This window comes from Thermobia domestica, chromosome 4 (genome assembly GCF_964235325.1).
Source record: "Thermobia domestica chromosome 4, izTheDome1.hap1.1, whole genome shotgun sequence".
NCBI classification, from domain to species: Eukaryota; Metazoa; Arthropoda; class Insecta; order Zygentoma; family Lepismatidae; genus Thermobia; species Thermobia domestica.
This window is the reverse complement of record NC_137457.1, coordinates 312,450,208-312,477,817: the sequence shown is the minus strand read 5'-3', so window position 1 is coordinate 312,477,817 and position 27,610 is coordinate 312,450,208. Positions and strand designations below refer to the sequence as shown.

At 35.3% G+C, this 27,610-nt stretch overlaps 1 protein-coding gene across 2 annotated transcripts; it reads right to left on the bottom strand.

Moving 5' to 3' along the window:
- Positions 1-436: 436 nt before the first annotated feature.
- Positions 437-25,228, bottom strand: LOC145684323 (uncharacterized). 2 transcript variants are annotated; one of them, XM_081756516.1, is made up of 3 exons: positions 25,129-25,228; positions 19,612-20,183; positions 437-4,332 (listed from the first exon to the last, which is right to left on the bottom strand). In XM_081756516.1, exons 2-3 carry the CDS (start codon positions 20,067-20,069, stop codon positions 2,733-2,735), a joined length of 2,058 nt encoding a protein of 685 aa, XP_081612642.1. In that variant the 5' UTR covers positions 20,070-20,183; positions 25,129-25,228; the 3' UTR covers positions 437-2,732. The 2 variants fall into 2 exon arrangements, with proteins under 2 accessions (XP_081612642.1, XP_081612643.1); XM_081756517.1 differs by lacking the exon at positions 25,129-25,228 and adding an exon at positions 24,921-25,121.
- Between the last annotated feature and the right edge of the window lie 2,382 nt (positions 25,229-27,610).

Sequence of the window (27,610 nt, the reverse complement as noted above, 5' to 3'; positions counted from 1 at the left end):
AAGCTGCAATTCGCAAATGTTTTTTCGTCTTTCAACGTCTCTGTCTTTCAATTCATGTGGAACCCAATGTGACATCTTTTGAATCATTCCCATGGCTTTCAAGCGTTTGGAGACTGTTGTTTGATCAACGCCTAATGCTGCTGCAAGTTGTTCCTGCGTTTGACACGAATCCTGCTCGAGCAATGCTGTCAATTCTTCGTCTTGAAATTTTTTTGGCTGTCCAGCTCGCTCTTGGTCTGCCAAGCCGAAATCACCACTTCTAAACCGTGCAAACCACTTCTGACACGTTCGCTCAGCTAGAGCATGGTCACCATACACTTCCACCAAAATACGATTACTTTCAGTCGCACTTTTCTGCATGTTAAAGTAATGCAGCAGGACACCCCGCAAAAACACTTTATCAGGCACAAATTGCGCCATGTTCACTTAACTACAAACTGGTGTTGTTGACGCTTTAATCCACTGCCCTATACTACGAACGATACGCGATGACAGGGGTTTGCAACACATGTGTGGATACACGGAACTGTGGGACGCTCCGTTCGTTGCGCCATCTCTTGTCCACCCGCACGAATTAATTCCTAGACCAAATATATTAAAAGACATTAATAGATATGTAAGTATTCAGGCATAATTAACTGTATGTAAGAACCTTAATCGGCATTATAAAAACATAAGTAAATTAAAACATTTTGTAAGTAGCAGATCTTTTAAAAGTTTAAGCAGGAAACGAACGACACTTGTGTCGAACATGTTTGCATAATACCTCTATAAAAATGCACATCTAAATATGCATGTAATTACTCATACACTATATATATATATATATATAATTAAGTGTATGTGTACAATATAATTAATTTATATCAGCGAGTATTACGTCAAAATACAAACAAGATAGAAAAATGAATTTAAAAAAGCGAACGTATACTTATCATTTCATTAATATATTATTAAAAAATACAAAAAGGATGACTACTGAAATGAATACTCAACGAAACTAGAAAACATAGCACAGTATAAATCACAAAGAACGAAGTCGTTGACTTATTCAAAAGTTCCAGATCAATTCATTGCATATTGGAAGAAAAATGGAGAAGTTAAAAAAGAACAAGGATTATGTTTTAGCTGTTTGGCTAAAAAATACACAAATAGTTAATGAACAACATTGAGCACAAACAATCCTAACATATATTTGAATATTGATTGTTTCATAAGGCTTGTCGTTAGATGTTTCAATTAACAAGTTGCAACATTTTATTAAAGAAATCCGATATTAGAGAATGGCGTCAGTAACACTGATTTGCTTACAGTAAGTATGCAGCAGGAACTAATAGAATTATCCTGGATAAAGCAACTCAATGATAAAAAGTATATATATATATATGTATCAACTACGCATAGAAAAAAAAAATTAATCCGACTACTCCCAACAGGTTTTGCAATGAGATCACACAATTCTTACATGCATATATGGTTTTCACATTTACATGTCAACATCACATTTTCTGCACTCTTAGGAGTGATTTTACTTTCTACATATGAAAATCTGCTTTTTAATTACTGTTGTAGCAAAGAAACTTTTCACCAACTTTATACACATATTTTGTATTACGAAAAGTGATCTATTTCGAAATTGTTCGCTACGCTCGTTTTCGTTTATGTGGATCAATATACGCGTTACATAACACGTTGTTTAATTCCATAAAACACTGGGATGATAAATGTACCTAACTAGTACATGTAGTGTGTTCGCAATTTTGCATTTGATAAATAACATATGATTTCTAAAATCCTTAAAGTATTTCTTACCATGCGGCTTGCAGTGTGGTTTTGTTGTAAGAAACTTCAATACTCAACTTTGTCATATCATGCATCCTACAAATTAAATAATACCTGCTCGTTTGGTGTCACACTCGCAAGGTAAAAGGTTCAAGAGTAATATATCAGACTCGTTTATAACTAATGGGATGTGAGATTCATAACGTACATGAGCCAAATTGTCATCTTCTATTAAGAACTAAATGTTGTCTTTAATTCTTGAAAAAATAGTTTCTGGAAGATGTACAACCAAACGAAACTATAGTCTAAATCTCTTTCAATAATGTCAGCAAATGTCAAGACTATATCTAAGTGTATATTCAACAACAAAAGTTCTTTCCGTTTGACGAAATTATTTATGTAAATAATTACAATGAAAGAACAATTTGAGTATAATTTTCTGTAAATTAAAAACAATGTATATTTTTTAACGTCTCAGCTATTTCAGTTATCCCACCACCCAAAAAAAAAGGCAAAACGAAACTTTGTCGATGACTGTACTAACATATGGAGTATTTTAATACGAAAAATTTTCCCACACTAATCACAGGACCCAGCTTAATTTTCTGAAAATGACAGTTGCTACGTTTGAGGTTCCACCGAGTCTCTTCCTAATTAATTAGAAGTTTGAGGTTTCTCCGAAATATTCAACATATTTTTAAATCACATTTTCAGTAAATCATTAAACTCCTTCAAGAATAAGGTTTCCCACATCCATGTATACGGAAATACTGGTATTTGAATACATCCTTTCCACAACCCACTTTCTAACGTAATACCATGTGTCTAACCAAAGTAAATTTTGCAGTGAATCGCTTCCCACATTCCTTACATGTATAACGTATTACACCTGTATGTCGTAGCACATGTTTAGCCAACTCTGATCTTTCTCTAAATAATTTCCCACATTCTCAAATATTGTGCGCTTTCTTACCAGTATGTATCAACATGTGCCTAGCCAACTTAGATTTTTCCCTAAATCCCCTACCACACAAATTACAGGCATAAGGTTTCTCGCCTGTATGACTTAACATATGTGTCACTAAATAATTTTTTTGAGCAAATCTTTTTCCACATTCGCCGCAGATATGTGGTTTCTCACCAGTATGTAGTAAAAAGTGTTTAGCTAAACTACATTTTTCCCTAAATCTTTTTCCGCATTCTTTACACTTGTGAGGCTTCTCACCTGCATGTATTAACATGTGATAAGTTAAACTATATTTGTACTTATATCTCTTGTCACATTCATTGCATCTGTAAGGTTTATCATTTGAATGTCGAAACATATGTATACCCAAATTTGTTTTATTTGCAAAGGCCTTTCCACAATCCTTACAAGTATGAGGTTTCTCACCCTTATGTAAAAAAAGGTGTTTACCCAAATCTCTCTTATCAACAAAGCTCCTTCCACACTCGTTACAGGTGTAAGATTTCTCACCTGTATGTCGTTTCATATGTGCAGCTAAACTTCCACTCTGAGTAAATCCTTTCCCACACTCGTCACAAATGTGACGTCTCTCCCCCGTATGTCGTACCATATGTCTAGCCAATGTTGAACTCTGAGTAAATCTTTTTCCACATACGTCACACGTGTGAGACTTCTCGCCCGTATGTATTTTAGTGTGTTTAATTAAATCACTCTTACACCGAAAACCTCTCCAACATTCATTACACGAGAGAGGTTTATCACCTTTATGCCGTAACATATGTGTAACCAAATCTGAATTTCGTTTAAACCCTCTCTCACAATTGTCACAAAAATGAACTTTCTCATCTGTATGTGTTAACATGTGTCTGGCCAAAGAAGTCTTATACCAAAATCTCCTATCACATTTGTTGCAGGTATGCGCTTTTTCACCTATATGTTTTATCATATGTGTATACAAACTTGATCTCTGTGAAAATAATCTTCCACATTCGCCACAAGTTACATGTTTCCCTTGTCTACGGCGCAACATATGTGTAGCTGAAGGTAGTTTTTCTGTAAATTCTTTTACACAATTGTCAGAACTCTGAAGTTTCTCACCTGTGTGTACCAACATGTGTTTATCCAAACTAGATACGTTCCTAAATCCTCTTCCGCATTCATTACTGGCGCGAAGTTCATCATCTGCATGTTGTAATACGTATGTTGACAAATTTGATTTTGCTCTCAATCCCTTACCACATTTATCAGTAATATAATGTTTCTCATCAGTATGTTCAAACATGTAGGTTGTCAAGTTTGATCCTTGACTGGGCCCCTTCTCACGTTCTTCAACTATTTTAGTTTTCTCAAATGTATGTGATAACATGTGGCTTCTCAAATTTGATTGAAGTTTAAAGCTCCTTTGACAAATTCGGCAAGTATGATATTTGTCATTATTATGTATAACTATCTTAGTTACCATATCTGATCTAACTAATGCATTTTCACACGCGTCAGAGACAAGAAAATTGCCCAGAGTATGAGAATATATTGGCTCTTGTAAAGCAACAGTATTTGCTTTTACGGAAAAGGTAATTTTTGGACTGTAAAGAAATTTATAACAAATAAAATTAAAAATGAGACAAACAGCATTATTTTAAAAAAAACATACACCATGAATCTTTCTATGTAATATGTCTACAAGAAGAAAATCTTCTTAGAAACTATAGTGGTTATCACATCCTAAAAATAACTTATTTATCCTTATTATCTGAATGAATAAATCTTTCCTTTACTCTAGGCGAATTTCCAATGCAATGTAACTGCTAAAGTCATTCCAATTTACAAAGGCGGAGATAAGTTAAATCCGAGTAATTATAGGCCAATATTAGTATTAAGCTGCATTTCCAAATTAATTGAGAAGTGTGTACATAATAGTATGGTAACTTATCTAGAGTCTATAAATTGTTTTTATAAATATCAATATAGTTTTAGGAAAAAATCAAGTACTTTAAATGCTGTAACTGATACAGTAGTAGGAATTCAAGAATGTTTGGATAACAATAAACTTGCAGCAGGATTGTTTATTGATTTAAAGAAAGCATTTGATATACTTAAACATAACATATTGCTTCAAAAGCTAGAAAATTTAGGATTCAGAGGTATATCTCTTTCATGCTTTAAAAGTTACTTGTATAATAGGTCACAATATGTCTTAGTAAATGGAAGAGAAAGTAATGAGGCTCAAATAGAGTATGGTGTTCCACAAGGTTCCATTCTGGAACCGTTACTGTTTTTAATTTATGTACATGATGTTCATCTGCTTAATCTAAGAGGTAGAATAACTTTATTTGCTGATGATAGTACTATATTCTATAAAGCTGACACTGTAAAGGAACTGATAACATACATTAAAGAAGACTTATCTACATTATATCATTGGTTATGCATAAATTCGTTACGATTAAATTTAGAAAAGACTCATTATATAATTTTTCACAAGCCGTTGTCAAAGATAACTCTTTCTAACAAAATTGGAATTAAGAATCTGGAGGTGAAAAGAGTCGAATACACTATATTTAGGGATAATAATTGATCAACATTTAAATTGGGAATTACATATTAAAAATTTAGGAAAGAAAAAAACTCCCATTGTAGGTATTATGTACCACTTTAGAAAAACCCTAACAACGAACTTAAAAAGAATGGTATACAATGCATAAATACAAAGTCATTTGATATATTTGTGTTTATTTGGGGACATGCTAATAAAAATACAACCACTCATAATATTACAAAAGAAAGCCATTAGAGCATGGCATGGTCGAACTATGGACTATCCGAGTTTATTTATGGAATCAGATATACTGCCATTCGATTTATTAATTAAAATTCAATCCTGTATGTATGTCCATAATGTACTTTCAAATAATATACATAGTAATCTATTTTTAACAAAGAGGAAAGAGTGATATTGATATTGATAATGTTAATACAACAAAGTATGGTATAAATAGCGTTAAGCATAACATTACTCAAAGTTATAATAGTCTGCCAAAAGATATAAAGTACACAAAAGCCTTTATTTAAAAAAGAAATCAAAAAAGACTTTTGGAATAAATTTGCTGAATAGTCTAGTAGCCATAAAAATGATAAATAAAGACAGTGGATACTGACACATTACTACATCAAAAAATAGCCAAAAGAAATATTTAGTCTCTTAGAGTGAGCTATTGCTCATTGGGACAACATTTTCCATCTTCTACTATCCACATATTATACCTGTCAGTCATGGTAACTTGGAGGTCCAGTTCCCCTTGTAATTTAAAAATATTAAATGTGGGAAATCTGAAAGACCTATTAATGACGTATATTAAGTGTGAGAAATTAGGATATTATAAAAATAAATTGTAGGAAATTTGGATTTCCAATTTCCGTATAGTATGGTATTTATGTTACTCTTTGTTATTTCTTTTCTTTCTTTTCCTCTTATTTTTTAAAGGACTTGTGTCAGTAAAAACATATTTTCTTTGTAATGGTATAATATATTGAGAACAAATGTAGATATCTTGTATAAATCTTCTAGCACTGGCCTAAATTCTGTAGCATCTCTTTTGTATAATAAATAAAAAAGATATACAAATTTTCCCACATACTTGGGACACTTATGTTTTTGGGTAAGCATTAAGGATATTTGTAAAGCATACAAAGAAAACAAAGATATAATAAAATTTATATAAAAGATTCAACGAAAGTCACATATAATAGACCCGTATAGAGAATATTTCTTTACATAAAGACCATCAACGTCCAAACATTTGTTTAAACGCAGAACAAATTTACGCAGAGGAATTATACAAAAGCTATGTTTTTATTTTGGACAACTTTTCTCACCTTACTTTATTCTAATCCGATCACATTTCGATAAATAATAATTCTTAAAAAAAAAAAAAAGGAAACATCACATCCAAGAACTAATTGTCTGCAAACTACACACAGTTACTTCTATTTCAAAGCATTTATAGAAGTCAAATTTATGCACCCTTATACATGGAAAACGAACATATTAACTACACTGTGGAAAACACATTGAAACACGCATTAAGATGAATACCCATCATGGACACTGGAAAATTCGCCGCCGGTAATGGACACTTCGGCGGAAATCTGTGAAAAATAAGACATTCCCTAACGAAGGGAAGTTTGCACTGGTAAGAATTTATCTACGTGGTATACTGGTTCCACTCAAGATTGTTAGGCTGTCGTCTGCTGGATCTATGAACACCATAGTTTTGGAAAAGTCGTGGTGGCGATTGCGCGCGCTTGTTTTTACATTATGTTAAGAAGTTGAATATGGTAAAATATCACTTAGCAGCTCTACTATAGTAGAGCTATGAACAAATTGAAAGGTGTGAGTTTTTCTGCGCAATGCTATTGGTACAAGAAACGCATAAGTGTGGCAAAAATGTATATTAATAAACTTGAACTGTCAATATTGGGGGTGTATTGGTAAAATAAAAAGTGCTATTTGCCAATGTTGGACACCTTCCCTTCACTACTGGTAGAATTTGAAAATGTCTCAATAACACAAATGTCCACTGCAAAAGTACCATGAAAGCTATATGAAAAAAGTGGCTCAAAGAAACTGATAGCTTGTGACGTTTACCAGTGATGGACAATGGGTGTGTATTACTGGCGTAGCTCAGAGACTTTGGTTGAATTATGGACATTTTCCGCGCATTCCAGTTCGTATTTACAAGGTTTTTCAAAATAACTACTACAACGCATGGGAGGTGATTCTAGAGATCAAAAGAACGCAGACATGTATTTCGCGTTGTTTCCTTTGGGACCTCGTTCCTTTGGTAGGTCTTCTTAATGAGTCCAAATATGAATTATATGTTTGGCTTTTCGGCAACTTTGGCTGAACTTAAGGCAATGAAAAAAAGTGGGATATTGGAAAGATATTGTATAGGACCTATTCGTATGGCAGCATCCCGATATTTGATCGTTGGAAGTAAAAACAGACATACAAACAAACGGCCCAATTAGATATCACGGATTCGAATTGAGCTATTTATTTTCAGTCTGACTTCCAACAGACAAACGCCAGGATGTTATAAAAATGAAATGAAATCTTTAAGTTTTACGTTATATTTTGCTGGCTAGGCTAAAGGAGACGGTGATGATGAGATATAAATGAAATAGTGAAATAAAGTGGGAGGAAACAAGAGAACCCCGAGGAAATCACCACGCACACCATAAAGCTCACTTGGCCACTACCCTCGAAAGACAAGGCCTTCGTCGTAGCGAGTGACGACACACAAAGTAGGGACAGGCAGGCGCAGTGTGTTGCGCAAAGTAGGGAATCTCTACACGAGAGCCAAAAGAAGTTTTCTTTTATTTTGCAATACAAAAATGATGTTTTTGATTTATATATATATATATATATATATATATATATATATATATATATATATATATATATATATAGATGGTGATCAGAAAAATGGAAACACCTGAACGAAATTGCAACTTAGCAGATTAATAAAATGTCGGGCCACCTTTCGCCTTCAGAACAGTCTTGATGCGACGTCGGATGGAGGCATAGAGGTCGTGAATGGTAGCAAGTGGAATTTTACACCATTCCTCGTGCAGGGCATCGGCCAGTTCTGTGAGAGAGGATGGAGGTGGAAATCGTCACCGGAGTCGTGTTTCCAAGACGGACCACAGATGTTCAATTATGTTGAGATCTGGGGATTGGGCGGGCTAGGAAAGGTGTTGAACTTCATCCCGATGTTCCTCAAACCACGCTGCAACAATGCCAGCTGTGTGAAAGGGGGCATTATCATCCTGGAAGATGGCGTCATTGTCCGGACCATAGGATGCAAGTGGTCTCCTAAAATTGCGACATAATCGTTGGCAGTGATTCGTCCGCTAAGTGTGACCACAGGACCCAATGAAAACCATGATATGGCGGCCCACAGCATCACCGAGCTGCCGCCATGTTTCACAGTTGGGCGGAGACACTGCAGATCATAAGCTTCTTTGGGCGTTCTCCACACATAAACACGGTCCCTGGTTGGGAATAGGGTGAAGGATGACTCATCCGACCATATCACACGTTTCCAGTCCTCAACGGTCCAAGTTGCATGGTCGCGGCACCATTTGCGGCGTGCGAAAGCGTTATGGTCCCTGATGAGCGGTTTGGCCCGTGCAACACGACCTCGTAAGTTCATGTCATGTAATTCGCGGCGGACTGTGATTGTCGAAACAGGGTGGGGGAGGTGCTGATTGAGTTCCTCCGTCACTTGCTCCGCAGTGGCACGACGGTTCTGCGTGACAATGAGCTTTAATACCCGGCGTGACCTGTCACTCATGATTTTCTTCCGCCCACGGTTCTGCTTCCCCAATGTGGTTTTCCCGTGTGTTGTGTAGGCCGTCATCACCTTCGACACTGTCCCACGCGACACACCTAACACAGTAGCCACTGCCGTCACACTCACTCCACATAACCGCGCACCAACAATTTGCCCTCTTTTAAAATCTGAGAGGTCCCCCATTTTACACTACCTCCGTCTGCTGCAGCCACTGGGCACTCCTGTTCCACTGCGCCTGACGTAGTATGGAAACCGACCCAACACACCACTACGCTGCGGGCGCCACGACACCACTGCCAACCCATACATGTGACGTGTTACCAATTACAGGTGTTTCCATTTTTCTGATCACCATCTGTATATATATATATATATATATATATAGTAAATTCAAACGATACGCATTGAGTGCTAAGAAATGCTACGAAGGGAGAGAAACGCAGAACTTTGATCATACCAAATTAAGAATGCTATTATGGGGAGGATAATGCTAATAAGAAACGTATTATCAAGAAAATCATTCTCAAATATTATAGCTATATTTGACATAGAAATTTCAACAGAATAATAGGTTAAAAACATTTAAAACTACAGGTTCTTCCAAAATCTTTGTGTCATGTTAGAACGCATAGAGAAAATGTTCACGAAAATCTTTCAAGAGCATATTTGGCAATTAGAAATACATTTAAATGTATTACCATCGTGCACGCATATGTTGCTTTCTTTTACTTTTTAGGTGTGGTTTGCGCTTGCTAGAGATTAGTTTAATTTTTCTAAGGAACAATTATGATCCTAGGCTAATGGCGGCGGTGATGGTGATAATGAACGAAATGATGGAGTAAAGAAAATGGGAAAACTCCCAAGAAACTCATCCATGCAATATTTGTCCACTCCAAAGCTTACTTCAAGAGAGCTGGGATCGAATCAGACTTTAGTGCTTTACCACCGAGGCACCATGAACCTGTTGCAAATTCAAGTTATTATACCAAAGAAATAAAAGACGATTAATAAATAGTTAATCACGAGTACTCCGAGTAATTTTTCTTCCTTGATTATTATTATTATTCACCGTTTTCCACGTCACCCAGGAGGTACGGTGATCAAACGCATTTACTACTTCTGATGGTTATTAATAGCTATTTGTATTTAAGAAAATGTTTTCGGCGTATTGCAAGACACAGCCCTCGCGTTTGCGAGACGAATATAAAAAAAGTTTGAAACTATATTTAAAAGATAAGCTCAATTTAACGAGTGACATGAAAGTTGGCTGAGAAATTCAGTACTTGGAGAAGCTCAAAAGTACTGTTATCCACAATACAGAAATTTCTGGGAAACGAGACAAGAAGTGTATGTTCAAATTAGAGACGAGCCTAAAAAATTACAATTCTCGTCTTATCTTCGATGCAAGATATTTGGTCAAGTCTCGTGGGTAATATTGGTTCACGGAAGTATTAGATCTGTGTTTAGTATTACACGATTCATAGTAAAAATTCATAAATTATTGTGATTGTACGAACACAATGAAGAGCATTCATCAACATTTGAATATATGCAAGTGATTCATAATATACTTCAATAATCGTAATGATTTAAATGTTGTTATATTACACTCTTCGTGGACCACAACAAGAGAAAACTCTCAATTTTTGTAGGATTCTCGTCTCGATTACGAAGAACTATTTCTCGTCTCGTCTTGATTCTCTGAAAAGGATTTTCTCATCTTGTGTCGTAAAGTAATTTCTGGTCTTGTTACAGAAGAAATAATCTTCTAAGTTTTGTTGCTTGACGATAATTGGTAAGAGGACTTCAAACCTATTTTGAGATCAGCCCTCTATAATTTGTTATGTAACTGGGAGAGACACAAAATCAAGTCAAACAAAATATAAAATCAAATCAGTTTTACCGTACTTTTTCAGCACCCACGTTATGTGAGATTTACACAATATATCTACAGTTGAAAGTGGAATTCGAATCCCAGACCGCATACACAAAAGGCTCATGCGCTAGCCACTGAACCAACTAGGACGATAATAACTGAAATCGCAGAAGTTAATAAAATTACATTGTGTAACCAACACTTAACAATTAGCACGTACAGTGTCAAACCATCTCAATCGAATTGTGTATAGGACTTAAAAAAAGAAAAAAAAAACACTTCTTCCCATTGGAATGTTTTGACAAAGTTCACATATATGAACATTGTTGATTATTAAATAATGTTGAATTATGTATACAAAGTTGTCAGATCATAATAACTCTAGTTGTTTGTCTTTCCACACTGTTTTATGCAAGGGGGTTTTGGGGTTTAACTCCTCCCGTGAGTAGGATATTAAGGAAATATAAATATTTACTATATTAGGATATATGTACAAAAATCAGAATTGTCATGAAAGAATAAGATTAAATGTTTGAACCCTTTCCTTCTTGAAATTTTGCGTACGCCACAGACTTCTTATATTACTAGTCCACCCGTTAATTGCATGTGAATTACTGAGAATTGTGTTATTTTATTTACTCTAATAACTAGTTAATGGGTGTGAAAATTAAACCAAAAATATTAACTGGAGGTAAATTTCGTCCGTCCTCTCAGGATTTCGCATCCTGAATTCGTTCTACAAATGAAGTATCTATCTAAATAATCACATTTCAACCCACTGACCCTCTTAACCATATAAATTATGGATCTTGTTTAAAAAAAAATGCAGGCTTCTTATTCATATTTAATGCTGTTGCTTCTTTTTATAATTAATGTATGATATACAAATATTGCTGTGTCAATTGTGAATGCCCAATTATATGTATGAAATGAATTACCATCCTTTTTTAAAAGGCTTTTTTTTTTCACAACCGTAGGCACTGTTGATACATGTGAGCACCCTCACAGCTGCATGGTTGTTTTTTTTTTTTTTTTTTGCCACTGAGGCAATAGACAAATTCGTTAATTAAACTATAAATACATATCGCATAGGGCGTCTGTTGTGAAACGGGAATATAACAATCTATTTTTTTAAAAAGTATTGATTTATAGGTCTGGTTATTAAATATTATAATTTTTATGATCATTGAATCTGAGGAATATGTAAATACATCGTACTGTTGCCTACTTCCAGAGATGATTATACGATATTACTATATATAGGCTAGTTCCTGAATTATTGAATTTGAACCGACAATTTGTTCAAATCCAGCTATTTTAAACATACAAATAATCTGAAAGTACTGTATTTGTATGTGAATATTACTGGAAAAAAGTAACTCAATATCATACTTTAAAATTAAGTAAGTAAATATCTTTAAAAAATACAGCCTTACTTTACTGGATTGGGTGACTAAGAAGGTTTTTTTTTTCTTTCCTGTACCATTACGGAACCATCTTTGTCGTATATTGTTTTCAACTGGAAACTTATAGAAACTTTTCGACCGTTTTCGTAATTAGATTTAAAATTCGGACACACCACATAAAAGGAACTATTGCTTCCGAATTATAGACACTTAAAACACTTAGAATAAACACAAATAAAGACTTAAAATAAGAATTCACTTAACACCATGACACACACTTTTAAAAGACGCGCTCACTGTTTAAATAACCACCACAAGTGTCGTTCACCCATGCTCAGAAATCTGTCGTCTTTGTACCTACTTGTTGTGACGTCATGGCTGAACCTAAATATAGCCCCATGGCCTTGTGATTGAGAAGGCCGTGACTTGGCGCGAGCTGGAATCAAACTAAAGACCCAGGCACCGAAGGTGAACGCTCTACCACTGAGCCACCGCGGCCCCTCGCCAGAATGTCATTTTACGAATAGGTCCTATACAACTTCATCCAATATTCCACATCATATTCGTTCCTCATGTTTAGTCACAGTTCCCGAAGAGTCGAAAATACAATTAAAATGTGAACTTCTCAAGGAGCCCTACCAACGACTCAATGACCCAATGGAAAACATGTCAAATAAATGTGTCTCATGTCAAACAAATTTTATTTGAACGAGCGAATTCAGAACAGCTGTAACAGTTATTGAGTCTGAAATTTCACGAGAAAAGCTGTTATTATTCAAACGTTTGGAGGACATGAAACCATGGAACGAGGATAAACCTCTGTTTTAAATTAGAATGTATAAAAGTAACAAAGCTACAAGTCAGTGCAAACCTAAGATATATCTCATATGAATGATGCTGCTTAACTTGTCCAAGAAATCCCTGCACCTACCGACGACAATATTTTGCCAAATTCAACACAAGCAAATCTGGATGAATCTTTGAGAGTTGGGTCCTAGTCAGACTATAAATCCTATTCTCTGAAACAATGCCCATGCCTGCTTAATGTTCTACTGCATTTACAGAAACAAGAAATCCAGACGTCCGTACGGCAGCTTCCCTGGTGACGGAATTTCACACAGAGGACACTTCTTCAGAAACCACAGAAGCCAAAAATTCAGAGCCAACAGCAATTGCTTCCTCATCATCTACATCCAACAATTCAGTATGGTTTGATCCTGATGTTAAAGCTCCTTTGAAAAGCACTCTTTTTTGGTCAGAGGACAAACCAAAGTAGTCCAAAAGAAAAAAGGAACACATTCATGCAGTTGTTACATCTGAACAATACCGACTGTATAGTGAACCAAAACTTAAAATGAAGCCAGACTTCAGAAGTTACAGCGGAAACGTGATAGAGAAGAAAAGCAACGCGCAGAACAAATAAAAATGAAACATAAAAAGCAGAACTCCAAACAGACGAAGAAAAAAGAAACAATAATCCTTAAAGGACTTTTCTTTCGCATTTGTATCGGAAAATGGTACCGGTAACTTTCAGTATAGCCTTTTGTTTTATTGTTTATTTTTTCAATAATAAAAGTGGTATTTATTTTCATCAGTAGTTCCCAAACACATGCAATTTCTTATGAACATTGGGCTCTTTTTCGTTTTCATACAACGTTTCGGTTTTGCTTAACGTTTTTCAAGTGCAAAATAAATGGAGACCCTACGCATGAATAATAGTTACTTCTTGAATTTCACCTGAGTAGGTTAGATGTCAAAATTTGATCATTTCTCTTGTATTTCCATCACTGGGTGTCCGTAACTGGGGCATCTGTTTTTTTTCATGTCCATCATTGGTTGCCAAAATAGGTTTACAAGAACGAATCACATAGTACGCTCTTGTCGTTTTCTATAGCAGTAATGACTAAGATTTAATACACGCAAGTGTAAACTATGCATACCACTATGAAACAACACGATTAGTACAATTCGCTTCCATTTACAACACACTTTGTCGAAACTGCTCTTAATAGTGTCCATGACTGGGTTATTCCCTTACTGAGAATACGAGAAGCCCTAGAACGGATGATCCCCACCATTTCTCAATCTCAGAAGAGTCATTTCCTGTTCACTGTTGTTAAGTCTTATCCTTACCCTATTTTTGACCCATCTTAATAAGAAATTATCTGACAATTCCACTGAGAGCCTAAGCGTGTTATATATATTTTATACAGAATATTTTATGAATCGAACGCTCACTAACGAAATATGCATTTTTTGATGGCGTATATATGATTTCCTTCATGCTGATATGAGTCACTACCCAACGGTTTCTTTTATTCCTAACAACGCGCGTTGAAATGTATGTTCTCAAACCATATTATCTGTCCTAGACCTGCATCTATTCTATTTTCCACACAGGTCTATGTGAACACTTTATTTTTATCAGCTAATCTAAAGAGGTATTGATTCTTTTGCGCAAGAGATGAAGGTAGTGACTCATATCTCCACGTATATGAAACACAGCTGGTGAAAAGATAAAACGTCATTTGATTGTTGACAGTTGAAGGAAGTAGACGACAAGAAGTTTAGAAGTTTTAAGGATTAGCTGTACCTTATTGTGCCTTTAAGGAAAGGGAACTTTCAGCAAAACTACGATACGGTTTAGGATGCTGTTTTAATAAAGGCACTGATGTTCAAAGGCCTATGAGGAAATATGTGCTCTTTATAGGCAAAGTACATTATCAAAGTTACAGGCAAAAGATGGTCAAGTCGCTTTCGTTTCGGAAATTTCAATGTTCAGAATGCTGATCGCAATGTGCGCTAATAACGGAAAAAATGCATAATTTTTGCCAAAAGTACAGCAACAAAGGAATATGAACAACTACAACATCGCCAATGACCTAAAATCTTACCATCAAACAGTGGCAAATGGTTGAAGAATGCTAGATGCAGAAAGAAGCTGAACTTCTGAATACTACATCATCAGGATCAAATATATTTACTGAATCCAGCAAATCTCTACCAAAACGTCACAGATTGAGTCATTACTGAAGCGGTTAGTCAGGGTAACCAACAACAATGTGTGAAAAAGGTCGAAACTCACGTGGACGCCAAACTATGCTTCAATGAATAAGTGTAGCAGAGGTTGTAACTATTACACAAATGTAGTATGAATCATGGGTAAACTGCTGTGAAGTAACAATACAACAACTGCTGTCTTGTTAATATGTCCGTCAAATTATCTCCCCCCCTCATTTCAAATTTGGATTCACAACCAAAAACAATTTGGCTTGTTATTGATTGTTTTGAAGAAAATATCATGTTTCCAAACAGACACACGCACATTATATACAAGATAAAGTTGTTACAACTTTACACTGTCAAACTACACCACATTCAATTTTTGAATTGAAACCAAAATAATCGTCTGTTTTGTTTCTTATTGACCGTTTCGGAGCAAATATCGTTTGTTTCCAAAATTATAAAGAGATATTAAACCTTCGTGTAAATTATAAAGAGAGATTTCTTTTATTCTCTCTCCTCTTCTATTTAAATTGTATTTCTCTCTTTGTGCAAGTGTAAATAACTCTTTGTAACTTTTGGAACGAAAGAACTGGCTTGCATTTTGAATCAAAATTTAAGTTTGAGACACCTGGGTGAAGTTTTCTACAATCCTACTTCAGTTTATAAATCTCCTTTAAGCTTTTCGAGATAAAAAAAAACGTTTTCTTCAAAACAATCCACAAAAAGCAAAACATAACGACTCATTTTCATTACGAGGAGAAATTTGAAATTGGCGGAGATGGGTTACTTCACACACCCTCCTTTTCATGAAATTGCTTTTTTTCTTTTTCCTTTTTTTTTTTTTTTGTATATTTGATATAACTGCACATGAATGTGGATGTACGCAAAACGAATTGGATCAAGTACTGCTCCTCCGACACGTGTTACACAACCTAGCTGCCAGCTTACATCTGACATATTGGATTCAATTTTCGGATTTTTAAATGGAAATAGGTGCAAGTGATACACTAAGTTCATGTACAATGTCCTCGGAAATTCACTGGTGCAGTGGGTTTTACCATATCTTGTACCGTTCGCAAGGTGTTGCGCGTTAAATGTCAGGCACTTCACGAATATTGAACCAAATAGAAAGTTCTACAGGGCAGAGCAGAGCAGAAAATTGTGTTGTGTAGTGTAACATCTGTTTATATTTAACCTTTAAAGTGATTTGCCGTTGACAAAATATTCTTTGAACGTACATACATACAGACACAGCCAATACCAAAATGGTAGGTCTGAACCGAAACCTGTTCGTATTTAGACTTAAGTTAGAAATTCATCCAGTGTGCTTACAGGATTTGTCATGAAGTCTGATAAGCATGTATATTTCCCTGTATGAGTTGCAGCAATTGGAGTAATACAAACGGGGCCCTGCGCAAATTTCTGCTTGGTTCAATATTCGTGAAGAGCCAGACATTTTATATGCAATAACTTGCAAACGGTATAATATACAACTTATTACACCCGTGAATTCTCCAGAAAATTGTACAATCCGCGGCAAAAAACCTGCAACATGAGGAAGTAAGTTTTTTGCGAAACTACGCCTAACAGCACAGGGAATTAACATAACGTCTAAGTGGAACGAATCACACCAGGATAAACCTCGGCCTCCTCCAATGCACACTTATTTTGGAGCAAAAGACTTCGTCATTTCACAATAAACTTATATGCTCATGTTGCAGGTTTTTGCCGCGGATTGTACATGAATTTGATGCATTGCTTGCACCTATTTTCATTTAAAAAGAAAAAAAAAACTGAATCCAATACGACAGATCTAAACTGGCGATCGGGGTGTGTAACACGTGTCAGAGAAGCAGTACTTGAACCAATTGGTTTTGCATATTCCCACATTCACGTACAGTTATATTAGGTATATAAAAAACTAAAAGTAATTTAATGACAAAAGTTTATGTTTCAATTCCGTATATGCGAAGGCTCATAAATATGCAAATAACTGGTATGGGCGGCTAAAATTAATGCAATACACATTCAGCCGCGGAGAACTTTCCATCTGAATCAATTATACCTGAATCCCAAGGGAACAATTCACGAAAGAGACTTGTCAAATAAGAGAAGGTTTACTGAAAATCACGCCTCAGAGGACTGAAAAGAGAAAGAAAACTTATATTGGCGTAGAATGTTACAATTATCAGAAAACGTTTCCCATATATCCTAAATAAATAGTTCCAAATCTATGTGCGTGGCACAATAGTGAATCGCAAGATTTAGCATGTGTACAGAAAATATATTCAGAAAAATATGTTAGTAAAAGTGAAAAATAAATAAAATAATATAAATTTGGAAAACAAGAAAAAATACTCCTAACCCAGAAAATGCGAATATTACAAAGGGTGTTCAAAAAGTTTTCACAGTGGTCTCAGGAAGTTGCTCCCTCTTTATGGGGAGGACACGTTGGATCGCAGCAGTATCCAGCGGTGGTTCCAGAGGTTTAAAGGTGATTTCTCTCTCTGGACAATCCACGATGCGGTAGACCATTGACGGTAGTGAGTGATGTGAATAAAGAGACCATTAATCAAATCATCCAAAATGAGACGTGTGACGACACGACAGCTTGCTGAAATGACTGGTTTGTTATTGGGTAGTGTGGTATCAGTGGTACAGTCAGTAGGGTACAGAAAAATCTGTGCAGGTTTGGTGCCTAGATTATTTACAAGAGACATGAAAGAGATGAGGAAGGATGTGTGCGAGGGTCTCATGACGACCTTTACTGAAGAGTGTTAACAGTGTTTTGACGGCGTCATTACCCAGGATGATACATAATTGTTTTTGTCCGAACCTGAGAGCAAAACACGTCTGAAAGCCCACCTGCGCGATAAAACATTTCATAGTGAGAAGTCCTTAATTCCTGTGTCAAGCGGTGGTGTAAAAGTCAATCCCGAGAATTTTACCAAAGTGCATTTACATAATGGAAAGAACGTTGGACCAGATGCGTCACAGCTGATGGAGGCTACATTGAGTGGGCTGTGTATAGCTAAAGGTTTCAAGCATGTTCACAAAAAAATCCATTCTCCTCCTGCAACAAATAAAAAAATAGAGACCACTGTGCAAAACTTTTTGAACACCCTTCCTATATTGAAGTTCATGAACACGTATTAAAAGTTAATAAAAGGTTGGGCATTTGTTTCGAATTGTACTGTAGCCTCCCGTGCGTACACTGAGGCAAGGATGCTCAGATGTGAGTAAAACCAAGTTGAGAGCCGCTGCTCTAACTTGTAAGACGGAGTTTTGAGTATTCTCATTTCGAGGTCTAGGTAAACGATAAAATGTCTCTCATTAATACATTTAAAAATGAAACATAAGCTAACACTTAAGTGCCTATCTACCAATCTGTTAATTAATCTACCTATTCATCCATATAGGGTGTCCCAAAAGTCCCCAGACATAGAGTGATTCTGTTCTTATAAGAGTTACAGCAAAATGTAAGAAGAAAATCCGTCTCAAAAGATGACGTTATCAAACTAAAGTGAAAGAATATTTGAAATCGGACGAGACGATTCGGCTGTGCACTCTTTACGCGCCCAATCTTAAATTGAAATGCGACTTAACTAGATCTACAACATAAACTGAATGGAAGCATGTTTGAAAGGGGACTGGCCATTGACATATTTGCGCAAAAGACAGGAATTTCATTTAATTACGTTGTAAATGGGAACGTTGCATTTTCATAAAAAGTGTACGTCCCAAACGGTTCGTCCAATTTAAAAAATTCCTTGACTTTAGATTGAAAATATTATATTTAGAGACGGTTTCCTCTCTTTTATTTTGTTGTAACTCTTATAATAACAGTCACCATATGACAAGGGACTTTTGAAATACCCTGTACATTTTTCGTACATATATATATATATAGTATATTTTAGCCATATATTCGAAATCATTCAAACATATTTAAATTAAAACATAATTGATGATTAAAGTGTAATATTTATTTAAAAGACGTCTTTTTCCAAATTGTTTCGAGGTTTATCACATTACTTGTGGCGGACGACCAGTAGATTGTGATCCAGAGTTTGGCAAGCCTTTGTGTCCCTTTGCTTATTCAACTTTCTTCCTAAGATTATATTTGCGTAATGAATATAAACTTTAAAAATTACAGAATATTAAATTTACTGAAAGTATATGAAACAGAACTGACGAAATGAACATACGTAGACGTACCTGAGTTCCTCAGAATTGCTGCTTATTTCTTGACAATCCACTTCATGAAAGTTTTCTTTACTTTGATTCTCAATCACACAAGACACAGACTTGTTTGTCTCTTCCGTAGTTCTTGAAAAATTATCAAATTTTCGATTCCAAGTATTATTGCCATTTACAAGTAAATCAGACATTGATAAACGCTTGACTAAACATATTGGTTTTCCAGCTAGCTTCCAATCTCCTATTGTATCACATTCATTGCCTCCTGAACTGAATTTAAAATTAGGTTTTAAATTTTCTCGTAGGGTGGACAGTTTAACGTCATTTTCTTCTTTTATTACATTTTCTGCTTCTTGATTACATTCAAAATGTAACAAAGGAGATATTGCAAGAGGATCAGTATGTTCCAATTCATTGGCGTCAACATTATACAGTTTACAATTGCGACCTTCATTATGCTCCTTTTCCTCCTTCATTTTGCCTCTAACAGCAGCAAGGTTGAAGCAATAAAGAGCTATTTACTTAATTTACTTACTTATCGTTGAAGACTTCAGGCCTCTAGCACGAAGTGTTTTAGAGAAAAAACAATTCTGAAAAAAAAGGAAAAAAGAATGTAAATAATTCATTAACATACAACATTACATTGAACGAAACAAGACATAATAATTTCCAAACAGAACTACAGAGTTCGAAGATACTGATAATTATTTAGAATATTATCTTATTGAGTTCGCAGAGTCTGGTTTGTAAAAAGCATACTGAATTCATACTATTAATATAAACATCACAATGTAACGTGCTACAGCTAGCATGACTGAATTTGAACACATTGAACGGGACGAAAAGCCCAAAATAATTTTAACATAATAAATTACCTCATTCTAATACCGAAAGATCGAAAAGGCGCGTGTATCAGAAAAAACCCTTGTTTCAAAATGTACTGATGTACAATTTTGCACTATTAGAATACACTGAAGGAGTATTAACGATATAAATTGGCACCAAATGGTCATATAACTCTTCAGTAAAGTTCCCGTTTTTCCAAGAACACAGAACTTTCATTCTTGGATATTATTTCGCCGCTTGTTCTTATGCATGAGGTGAGCTTATGGAGAAATACTTTCCATAAAACTGAACGATAACTAGATAGATCACATGATTTGGAATGGCGGTTGAGTTATAAACAATAAGTTATCTCAGGGTTTGCTCATTTTCACTGTGGTTAACTACCAGAAATTGGGAATGTTACTGCATTCGGAATCAAAACCTTAGCGTACAATTGAGAAATGTGATACGGAAATACTCCATAAACGGACGAAGTTCCGCTTTTATGGATACTATGTTTATCGTGTGCAGGAACTAAAACAATCGGATAGACAAAAATCTTAGCATATTGAACATGGTTTCGTTCATTTGTTGATAACTACGAATTTGTAGAGCTAAATTAGTTTTTTTTTCTCTTCAACGAAGAAACAGGAGACCACCAGGGTTGCAATTGAAAGAATTAAAGCAAGAATATTAAGTCCAAACGTTCACATGTGAAAAACTTAGTGTTTCCTGGATTTGCCACGCACAACGAAATTACACACTCGAAATTTCTGTAATTTCTATTTTTCTCTTATTTTGTAATACAGTGCCAATGTACGTTTTCTTTCTTTCTAGGTATTCTTGTTCTGACAGTTTCAAAAGAAGCTCGCTACCACATCAAGAAATTGGTTTCTTTGTGATATTTTTCAAAAGGAAAAAAGCACCTCTTTTTTGGAGGATTGACCGTATTGTTTTTCTAAGTTTCGCAAGGTATTTCTCCAGTACAAACTCATTAACTGAGATCTTTTCATATCAGAATTACCAATTCATAAGTGCTGTCCTTTAAAGCGTGAGGAGATAGAAAGATAACTCCATGTAGTTATTATTTTCCGAAATATTGAAGGAAGCAAGATTCTGTCTAAATCTCAGCCACGAAATGTCTTCATTTAGTTCTATTTCAAACCTATTTCCAATTCTTATCAATTATTACTCTGAAACACGTATGAAAATTAAAGCTGCTATGACTAACACTCGATGCTCTGTCAGCAACGCAAATTTCTTCAAAAATCATACCCCCCCCCCCCAAAAAAAAAAAGAATTTTTATTGCACTTTTTTCTGAGGTTTAAAACTAGATTATATACGTGTTGTTCGCACGGGAAGAACAAGTCTATGAAAATATTTGAATCTTACTTTCCCATAGGATAATATTTTAAATGAAATTATAATAATCCATAAGGTATTCTACGTTGACGTAAATTCTCAAACACTCTGTCTACATAGAATACTAATTTTAATCACGGTTATATGATAAAAACTCACCTTGCGGTAGACACAATGCTACAATAGTTATTTAAAGAGAGGCCTAGAAGGTTTTCCCGACTCTGACTCGACACCATTCATGGATATTTTTGATATTACATTGCTACTTCTCATCTACGATGTCGAAGGTTGGATATGGACCTAAACACCATCCGAAGTATCGCATTTATGTAACCGACCACGAGAACTATGGATTCGACATTAATATGTTGTTTTGGATTGTGTTTATATCTTTTGCGAAGGTTGTTGAATCACTTTAGGAGTAATTGAGGTAAGAGATCCACTCCACTCCACTTAAACTTCTAAATGTTTTGGACAATTCTGCAGAAAGTCGTGGCTCACGTTATCCCATACAGACCATGGATACCACCATTATGTTACGAAAGATAAAAGTTAGCATCTTGCTTATGTCTAAATCTTACAGCGACATTTATTACACGTAGAAAGTCTCTAAATACGATTGATTATTTATATAACCATGAAATTCCAGAAGCGAATTAAGTAAATTTGGTACACATATTACTTACTGTCTAGAATAGTGTAATGCTGCTCCCTTCCGCCCTCAACTGTGAGGCTGAGAATGTCGCACTGACAATAAAGCTAAAGTTTTGGCTTAAAAGGCATCATAACTGTCACCAATTAACTTAGATACCGCGAAAACTATGGAAACGACAGCAACATTGATCATTTTAAATTATTCTTACATTCACTGCTCCCTCTGCACTCTCGGGTGCTCATGAGGAACGAACTTGGACTTAAATGTGATCGGAGGTGTTACTATTTATCTTTGTCAATCATTTTTATATATCACTTCTTCCCAGATAGTAATATGTGTGCCAAATTTGCTTAATTCGCGTCTGGAATTTCATGGTTATATATATAATCAATCGTATTTAGAGACTTTCTACGTGTAATTAGTGTCGCTGTAAGATTTAGACATAAGCAAGATGCTAACTTTTATCTTTCGTAACATAATGGTGGTATCCATGGTCTGTTTCGGAAAACGTGAGCCACGACTTTTCTGCAGAACTGTCCAAAACAATTAGGGGAAATTAAGGTGGAGTGAATAATTACCTCTTACCTCGATTACTCTTAATGTAATTCAACAACCTTGCCCCTAAATTTTTATATCCTGGATAACATCACCATAATGTTACGAATTACAGAAATTAGAATTATACGGTGGGCACACTGGGAAGGTTGTAGAACACAGGTCCCACCAGCCAGCTAGCCAGGTTAGTAGCTAGGTTCGTTCCTTTCTGTACCAAAATTTAATATTCAATTCACATGGTATTGCCGAACGAGAGTCAGCGAGTGTAGGCGAGTTAGAGCTCCGCATGGCACGTTGTTTTGTGTCTTTATTACAGCTAAATGGGAAGGGGGACCTGTGTTCAAGAAACCTTGCCGGCAAACTCTAAATACAACATTAAATACACAAGAAAACATCTCTGGGTAGAGCTTAATATTCTTACAAAGCATTTCAATAAGGCACTGTAGTCTTTCATTATAGAGAAAGAAAACTTGGTTTTGTTTCCTTCTGTGGAAATAATACATTATAATGATATTTCCATTGAAAATTTTCCACTTGCATTCTTATAAGAGCTTTGGACACTTCTACCGAAAAGTCTTAGGAGGACTCGTTAGAGGTAAATTGAATTTAACTTCATTAACGAACAACCCTTGAATGGCTACGTTCGAGATAACTCGTAACATTAATAATTTATTCGCACATGATCACCTCATACTGAACTACTATTTGAGCACTGGTAATCCTTTAGACAACTCTTTACTTTGGACAAGGCAGTGATATCCTGTCACTGTAAGTATTATTCACAGGTGTTACTGATCCCTTGCTCTTCCTTATACACAAAGATATCTTCTCACTATTGTCGTTGCTATTCCTGATACACATAGTACTACCGAGAGAGTGTTAGCGAGTAAAAGTCAGGTTACACCACGCAGGGCACGCTGTTTTCTTTCGTTCTTGGGAACGGTAACTGTAACTGCGGGAACCGATTCCGATGAATCGGTGGTAAATGTTTAGCAGACGGGGGTAATTCTTAAGAAGAGCTACTTCTCATCTCCGGTGCACGAGGATACTTCTTACTGTTGCACTAGCTAGAAAATTGATTCTATTTGATGTACAAGTGGTAATACAACACATAAGAACCCCAGATCATGTTGTATTCACACTCCAATATGGAGTGAGAATACAGCGTTATCTGGGTTTCTTATGTGTTGTCTTACCACTCGTACATCCAATAGAATCAATTTTCTAGCTAGTGCAACAGTAAGATGTATGCACGTGCACGGAACATGCGATATGCGTTTAATTGCCCCCACATATACTCACGCATTAAGTACAAGGGCAAAACAAACTTCAAAACACGAGAGCGGAATACACACATCTTTTATTTCGAATCACTCATTAACTAATTAGAACTCACTCTGTTACCTACTTTTTAACATGCTGGATACTTAATGAATAATTCCTAAAAGTATGGCGTTTTTCGTCCTTTCCTAAATGGGAAGCGCGGCTCCTTAACAAAAAAAAAAAAAAAAAAAAAAAAAAAATCGTCTGCATGATGTGAAGTACATTAGGTTGTTTTTATTATTATTATTATTATTATTTTATTTTTATTTTATTTATTTACTTTTTTGCCATAATTAGCATGTAATCCTAATATTTAGAATTCAGAATTAAAAGTTATTTCAGGGGTGCCACGTATTTCAACACACTAATAATGAAACTCATTTATCCAGTTTAATTTTTCAAGATTTTAAATTAAGAATAAAGTGAGGCAAGTCTTTACTTTCGGCAAGGTAGTGACAATAACCGATTCGGACAATGCATAGCACAAGGGGTCCAGCTATTTTTTCTAAAATGCGTTACAGTTTCGGTAGTTTCTGTTCATGTTAGGTTAGTTTAGGTTAGGTGAGGTTAATTTTGGTTAGGTTAAGTTATTTTATGTTAGATTACCTGTTTTTTTTAATTTCTTGTGCACATTTCTAGAAAAGTTATCATAAATTTCTTTAATAGATAATTACTCTTGTTGACGCAAACCTTTAAAACAAATAGTGCCGAAACAAGCAATTTAGTCAATTTCAGTTTCTACTACGTAAATACTATAATTGAGCAAAATTGAGTTAATCACACTTGAGAAAGGAGATACCGTAAGACTTCATACTTTGCACAAAATATGAAGAGTTCCTCAGTCCTCTGACCACAGATCGCATAGCCTAACGGCAAGATTGGTAACTACATGGAAAAACAATCGTATCAATTTCATCGCGCTTGCAGCGACATCTATTCCCGCTGGCAGAATAATGTAACTACTCACCAGTAGTGTAGCTATCCCCTAAAGAATTCACCGATATAAGCAGTAGACCCATAGGCATAGACTAGTTACCAACATTAGCAGTGTATCCATACAGGACCTTGACGTAGTTTATAAATAATATTTGTCAATAAATTCAAAATGCAAATATGATGTCCTTCCAGTAGTCCTAATTTCCTATCTTTATTCATCCGAATATTTTAATCGAAGGTCATAGTAATAAGAGTTGAAATGTGGTTATTGTGTACCATATTCGTACAATTTTATCTGTTTAGTAATTGGAGACACTCTTTTTTGACTCTATGCTTTAAGTACGAATTCAATGAAATTCAAAGAGAAAAAATGCTAGACTTGTCTGGCAATCGAACCTTTCCTCTGCTCTTATAATGCCGGTGAGCTATCATACAATTGCAGTTCCTCCCCCATTGGCTCTGCGCTGTCCTGAACATTGAATTAGGGTTAGTCTGGACAGTATACCGATACAGTAAGCTACAGACCGGAATACGACCTCTTGTACTCTCACATTTTCATTGTTCTAATTTTATTGATTTTGTACTTACAAAAGATACAGTGAAAGAAAAATCAAACCTTTCCACAAAATTTCTTAATAAATAAAGTTATACATATACGCAATAAACACAATTAAAACATAATACTAACACGCTTTCGATCGGAATCATATAGTAAAGCTAAAAATTTCCAAATTAAGGCTGCTAGAAGGTAATTGTAGCTATTTAACTTTAATTAATGTTAGGTAACTATTAATACTATAGTTCTAAATATATACATTTATTAAAATTTCATTTAAAATTCTCTTATATCTTGTTTGAGTGCATTGTATTGCTCTTCTTGCGGATAATACAGGTGCCTTTACCAGCGGTGCAAATCTGTCTTCAATATTGGGTGGGTGCGGTGGGAAAGACCGTTTCCATATATTTTTTTCCTAACCGATGTTCAAAATATTTATGAAGTTGAAAAACAATGCTGTGGAGGATCAGGGGAGCAGAGTTGTCTTCAACGTTGGGAGGCAGGCAGATTTGAGGCTTATTCTGGGGGAACATCAATTTCATTGCACTTTTCTTTGTGGCAATCGGACACAAATCATCACATTTCTCACCGAAAAACACATTTCAAATCAGATTATTGGGGGACAGTTCACCTCAGTTTTAAGATTGGAGGGGACATGTCCCCCTAATTCCCCCGGGACTTCAACCAGTGGTCTTTAAATTCCCAGCTCGCAGGACTGTTTATTTACTTTAAATTTCTCTGTTTTCTTAAAAAGTAATCGTTGTAGATTTTTCCTTATCTTCTCTCCCTAAGTGAGAAATCAAAAATTTTCCTAACAAAACTTGGTAAAACATGTTAATTGTTTTGAAAACCTTACCGGGAAGCGCGATGGTAAAGCGTTCACGTCTAGTGCATGGGTCTCTGGTTCGATTCCAGTTCGCGCCAAGTTAACTTTGTGGTGGACAAACACCGTGTGCATGAATGTTCTCAGGGTTCTCCCGTTTCCTCACCATTATCACCCATCTCATCATGATTATATGCCTTGGCGCACAGTGGATGCTTAAAAAAAAACTTACCTGAATTTCAGCCTAACCTAAAACAGTCAAGTCACTCCTTCCTTGCTGTTCCATAACTAAGAGGTTGACATTTCTGCCAGAATAAATTAAGATAACATTCAACTTGCGAAAATCTACGTAGATGTAATAACTACTTTTGCGTTGCTTTGGAATCTGCAAATTCTGTGAACATTATTACGCAATGAAGCTCCTGAGCCCGTAGTGATGGAGCTCTAGTATTTGTATAACGGAAGTAAATAATGATTAGGGGAAATTGACGATTGTAAATAAGAATCATAATTACTGCAGTTCCTTTTATTTAACATTAGTACTATGCACTTATTACATAATAACAATGCAACTTAAAAGAACAGTCTTAATTTTACTATTTCCGCCTTATTCTTTCTTTTATTTTTCATTCTTCAATTTACAGATACGAAAACTTTATAAAATTGTCTACGTTTTCCACTACATCCAGTTAAGCACTGATAACTTCAAAGTGGAAATAAGATTGCAATACAAATACAAATCCCATTAAATAGGATACAAATCTGTACACTCCACAAACAAATGTGTATACTCAAATGTTTATAACATGTATAGCGTACAAAATACTACACACTTTTTAACTCAGTAAAGGATAGCAAATCAAGGAAATAAACACTAAAGAAAGCAAACCATCAATTTCCATTAGAGGCAACGGTAACAAAAATGTATAAACCACATTCAAAGTAGACCTATAGCTCCTCGAGTTAATTATCTGGAGCTAC